Raw genomic sequence first — 6,000 nt, forward strand, 5'->3', positions numbered from 1 at the left:
GTAGCTCCAACAACAGAATATGCTGTGTCTCCATGGGAACAAAGCAACCGTGTCTGCATTTGGCAACACATGCATCCTCTTCTCGATGGGCAGGGACCACCGAGGAAGCAGGGCCTTCATCCCGCAGAAATCAAGGGATGAAGTCTGAGTCTTGGCCCTCGGGGGAGGAATTTGCCATTGGGTTGCGGAGGGGGATAACTCCCTGTAGGAACCCGACACCTGATTTTGGAGCATCCAAAAGGACTAGGCTTTTGACCACTTGCTCTTCCTTCTCCAAGGCTAGGAAGGTGGAGTATCCCCCTCTCCCCAGGCCTACCAAACAGCTGCTTTTGATAGCCTTGGAGAACAGAACAGGGCAAGCTTTTAATTAAAAAAAAATAAATGAAGAGCAAGTGAAGACGGGCTGTTGGAGGGCTCTGCGTGCCTTGATCTAGGACAAGGTGTCCTACATAAAACTTAAATATAACACGCTGCTTGAGAAGCTTCTCCTCCCTACGGGAGGCCGCCTGCTTCCAATCAGCTGTTGCGAGCCCACCTCTCCCTCCTGCCCGGATGACGGAGGTTGCCGTAAGCATGAGCGCTCTCCTCGTCCCGCTGTCGTCGCGGATGTCTGTGGAGTCACAGTCCTCCGTGACAGGCGTCCAGAGGGACAGATGCACTGGCTTTGACAAGACAACCCTGCCTTTTGGATCAGGCTCCCCAGCACCTGCCAAGTTACCTGCGACCGGGTCGGAAACGGGAAGCCATCTCGCATGGGTTGCACCCTCCTCGGAGAGGCACCAGAAGGCTCTGTCCTAACCTTGTCTAGTTTCTTCTGCCAAGAAAACATCATTCAATTGACCTGGAATAGTTTCCCTGGCTTGATGAAATCCTACTAGTTGGCAAAGCAAAGGGATATTAAGGGGAATAGAAAATCTTTACAGACATCATTAGCTACTACAGTGAAAGAGTGGCCAGATCGTTACTCGCCTCTCTTTTCTCCCAGTGCTCACTAAAGGACTCCATGAATCCAAATCCCTGCAGTTTGCAAAACCTCATAGAGAAACAGCTCCCTCCTCCAAAGAAATACCTTGTATATTCTCACACCCTCTACCCAGGTTGTTTTTCAGGAAGACATTTTTTTCCTTTGTGCATTTCTTTACAGAGAGAACAGTTTATCTCCATCCCAGTCTGACCCTCTGCATGACTAAACTGCAGAGAGGGTGTTTTGGAGAATCAAAAGGATGCTACAAATGTGAGCCCATACCCATCCACCTGGATTCACATAAGGAAGGGGTCTTCCATCCCTTTTGTGCCTATAGCCAGTTCTCAAATGCATGCACACCTATGCATGCACAGGGACATATGCACACACGCACAGGGACATATGCACATGCACACACGCACAGGGACATATGCACATATGCACAGAGACATATGCACATATGCACAGAGACATACACACATGCACGCACGCACAGGGACATACACACATGCACACACACAGAATAAAAGCACTTTGCATAACACTGGATCCAACTAAAGGATGCTTCAGGGCAGTGTTTCTCGACCCGCTGGCTATGACCCAAAAATGGCTTGCAAGAGTGTATAAAAGGGTCATGAACAAACTTTAAAAATGGATCGACAAACTTTACAAATGGGGAGAAACGTGGGAAACTTGTGGCTTTTCCCGTGCAGGCTGGCAGAGTTCCCACCTGCAAGGGGCTGCTTGGGACCCCTGGCCCCACACACTGCGGGGCTGTGGGGGAAAGCGGGTCAGGATTGAGGGGCACTGGGTTGGGGCTGGCCACCAATGTTTACGAATGGGTCCTGGTATAAAAAAGGTCGAGGACCACTGCTTTAGGGGCTCCAACCCTTCTCGCAAGGCACTGTGCCTCTCATCACAAAAAAGGAGCCTCATAGCATGCACTGTGCAAACCACGGCATTTTCCTGTCCCTTTTATGGGGCTTCGTTATCATTGCTGCTAGTCCTAACATCATCCAATGCTGTATTCTGGATGCTCCCAACTCTACTACAGAACAAGATGCTGCCCCGTGGGCTGTGCTGTGCTTTCGCCGCGTGCCACGAAGCCCTTGAACAGCCCCGCAGAGATGACGCCCGTTCCTGAAACACTTCCCCGACTCTGTTCACAAAAGCAGGACTTGAAACCAGAGCCCTTGCCTTTTGCACCCCGCCTGAGGCACTCTTTGTTTTAGATCCAGTCTCTATACGTCCATCAAACTACCCTCTACAGTGGGGCGCTCCTTAAAGCAGAAATGGCTGGAGGAAGACGGGTCCACGTGAAATGATGCTTTCCAAAGTCATAGGTGAGGGGGTGGGGGGATCTTTGCTGTACATCCAGGTCGCAACAAATAAGGGTGCCAGGGTTGCAAGAAAACCTTGACATGAGACGAGCGGGAGAGGTTCAGGGAACCAAAAGGAGGAACTGAAAGGCTTTTATACGGCACTTTAAAATCATCAAAGGAGAAACTAGAAGACATCCCGTGAACACCTGCAGAGTTGCCTCGCTCAAGCCTCCAAACAAATCAAAAGGAATTACAAATCCCCGGCACACGGTTTCTTTGCATAGGCTTGGATGGAGAAATTTCAAGTTTGGAGCAAGGGCTCCTGTGCCCGGCCTGCCCGGCAGATAAAACCCGTGTGGGAGGAAAGGAACAAAGGAAAGAGAAAGAGAGAGGAAGAGAGAGGGGGGCCAGAAAGCCCTTACTTACAGGTGTATGTCATCTCAAAGCTGTCGCTGATGTTCACAATGTCGATCTGGGGAAGCAGTTTCGGGGGTTCTGTGAGCTGAGACAGTGCGAACCGAAAAGCCGCATGCTCCTGGGACTGCTGATTAGGAAATAATCCCCCTGCGGAGACAAAAACAAGACAAAGCAAAGGCCTGAGAGGTGTTCACGTTGCAAGGCGCCGCGTTGCCATCATTCCCTGGGGGGGATGCAGCTGCTGCCCGGGTCGACGAATGCCACCAAATGGAGACACCCGGCACAAGCCGCGTGTTGGGCATCTTTGTCGGGTGGGCATTATGTGATCCACACAACACAACCGTGCCGGCCCAACGGCCCCCCTCGGCATGGCAGTCCTAAGGGAGGGGGCAAGCCAAGGGGGTGCCTGCATAACTCCAAGGGACGGACCTAGACATGCCTCCGTGCTGCTGTCTTGCAGGAGGAACAATAACTTTTGTGCCCTCTCCACAGAGGCCAGCAGCAGATGTAGGCCCAGTCCTGATGCTACCCTCCTTACTCAGCCAGGGGGGCGAGTTTGCTCCATTTAAAAGGAAAGGTATGAATCCACATGAAGCCACGCAATAGGACCTGGCCCTCGGTGAATGGTATTTAGGGGCCGGGAGGAAAAGGAAGCCCAAAGATTGCTGTCTAGGGCACGTGCTGCCTGCACGGAGGAAGTTTGCTGCAGGGAAACCCGTGTCGTGCCGAACAGGTGACAGCGGAGAAATTTAGCCAGACCAATCAAAGCCTCAGCCTCGATGGGGCTTGCACCAGGTGCACGCTCCAGCCCCAGAATTGCAGGGCAAGGGGACAAGGGAGCAAATCCGAGAGCAGGGCCCCGCTGGATCCCACATCCCGTCTCCCGCCTCGGACCGCGGGCAGCAGAGGGAGGCACAAGGAACCGGGAAGTCGCCAGTGATGCCACAGCCTAGCCCAGGTTTCCTCCTGACCTCCAAGCCCTGAAGCATGAGCATGTCTACCCTCTGCTCATGCCACACTGGTTGCTACAGGTCTGAATTTCCTCATGCAGAAAGGCAGGATGCTCGCCCCCATTTTGCAGGTGGGGAAATGAAGCACAAAGGGACTCAGCGGCTCCATTCACTCCAACTCTCCCCCGCCATTCGCTCAGAAAAAAAAAATAGATAAAAAAATCAGCCACAGCACCGAGATCTGCCCATTGGCAGGAACAGCACTTTGCACGTTTTCAACCCAGATTACATCTCCCGCGAGTGCGGAGGGGGCATCTGTGCACCCGAACCCCGTGCCTAAGTGTTGCTGCCTCAAGGGAAAGCCAGTCTCCTGGTTCATCTCTTTAAATAAATGGGAATGCACTCGAGAGGCTAGAGTTGGGCCGGAGGAGGGGAGGAAAGCAGCATCAACAGCAATAAAAGCATCGCTTGTGCTCCCGGACGGAGGCAGGAGTTCGGTGGCTTAGCAAAAGGATTGCCATTGCAAAGAGAGGGGCTTTGGAAATGGGAAGAGGCACAAGAGAGAGACAGGAGGGGACCCTGTGGGACCCTGTTGCTGCTAATGGTACGGGAACCCGGACCAGGGGTACAGCGGCAGCAAAGTGACACCACTGGGGAGGGAAAGGGTGAATAAAGGGGCCATTGCCGACCATAAGGGAAAGGCAGCTGATGGAAAGAGAGCCCTGAAAGCAACATCTTCCTAGACTAGTTCTGCCCTCATTCCCACAGTTACAGAGTGTTTGTGGTCCTTTCCCACCTTGCACCTGCAGAAACCTTGCAAAATGGGTATATATTGCAACAGGGGCTTCTCAGTGACCCCCCCGCCCAAGCCCCCACTCCTTGTCCTTTCCTGAGCTTGCAACAAAACACCCATCTGCTTTATCGTCATCATCATCATCATTATTATTATTTGCACCCTCCATTTCAGATGCACTTTTTCTGTTGTTCAGGCATTTATTCCCTCCCGAATGAATCGATCCGTCTCTGTGGCGATGAGCCCATCGGAAGCCGCCACGGCTCTACGGCCAGCCAAGCCCATCCTGCCCGTTACACGGACCCACAGCCTTTCTTTGCAAGCAAAAGGAACGAATGGGTCGAACGCCACCCCCCCGGCGACCCTTTCTGCTCGCCCGAGGAAGTCATTCGCATCTCCAACTCACCTATCTGGATGTTGTTGGGGAAATTGGCCCCTAACACCGTCCCTAGGAAACCGGTGCAGAAGAAAGCAAAAATGTGCTGCATATTCCCTTTTGCATTGGCGAAAAAGAAGCCCAGGTCCAAGCATAGATTTGGTTTTCTTCCTCTGGTCTCGCTCTCTGTCCGCGCCTCCCTTCTGCTATGCCTTCGGTATTGTGCGTCTCCCTCTCTTGGAATCCAGCGCTTCGTCTGCTGCTTAACACCAACTGACAGCAGGATTAACTGAGCGCCGAGAGAAAGAAAGGGAAAGCGCTCTTCATGCATAGCCCACCCCCTGTCTCTCCCTCTCTCTCACATGCACACACTGTGCACTTCCCACATGCTAATTTGCCTCTCCTTGATACAGCTCCATAGCTGGACTCCAGCCTCCCCCCATCACCCACCTCCCCCCGCCACCCTTTTTGGTGTCCCCTGCTTTGTCTTTGAGGGCGATTCATGCGTATCCCTAAATCACCCTTCCTCCCTCCCTTCTTCCCACAAAGGAGCTGTGCAGATGTTCGGTGGGTGGTGAAACTCCTCCAGAGCAAGGTCTCATCTCAGCTCCGCCGTCTCGGATCAATGTATTCCTGACCGGGATGCTCAGGGTCTTGGGAGCCGGCGGTCGGATTGCTACCTACCAGGCACAAACAACCCAGACCGCAAAAGAGGGGCAGGTAGCAGAGGTGCCGAAGGATGAAACGGGGCTTTTCTTCCTCTTTCCAATACTTTTCCCCCTGCCCACTGGCAACCTGCTCTCCCTAGTTCAATCTGGCATTTTATTCCTGAAGGAATTCGTGCAAGCCGAGTCAGATGGGGATGCTATCAAAGCTAGGAGGGTACTTTGACCTGAATAATTATCTGAGCCTTTTCATTTTTTTTTTTTTTTTTTGGCAGCGATTCTATGGAGATTTCAAGCTATTTTACCTTTAATAGCCTTAATAGCCTGTTTTTCTCTCTCTCACACACACATACACACACTTTGGTTCAATTTGGGATTCAGGAACATTGAGGGCAGAGGCACATATCTTGCCAGTGACAGCCCATGAGCACCACGGTGAGGACAAAAGCATTGTTTGATTATCATTAATTTGCTTGGGGTTGCATCTACAGGCCTTTGATCGAGGCCAGGGAT

General features: G+C 52.3%; 1 protein-coding gene across 3 annotated transcripts in view; it reads right to left on the reverse strand.

The window, feature by feature from the left end:
• GRIA1 (glutamate ionotropic receptor AMPA type subunit 1) overlaps positions 1-4,934 on the reverse strand; it is a 137,817-nt gene extending 132,883 nt beyond the window's left edge. For all 3 annotated transcript variants that reach the window (XM_006021137.1, XM_006021135.1, XM_006021136.1), the window contains exons 1-2: positions 4,853-4,934; positions 2,713-2,850 (exon numbers count right to left, since the gene is read on the reverse strand). In XM_006021137.1, coding sequence (XP_006021199.1) covers positions 2,713-2,850; positions 4,853-4,934 — 220 coding nt within the window. The remainder of the gene's footprint in view (positions 1-2,712; positions 2,851-4,852) is intronic.
• Positions 4,935-6,000: the final 1,066 nt, after the last annotated feature.

Source organism: Alligator sinensis, unplaced genomic scaffold, assembly GCF_000455745.1.
Source record: "Alligator sinensis unplaced genomic scaffold, ASM45574v1 scaffold550_1, whole genome shotgun sequence".
NCBI classification, from domain to species: domain Eukaryota; kingdom Metazoa; phylum Chordata; order Crocodylia; family Alligatoridae; genus Alligator; species Alligator sinensis.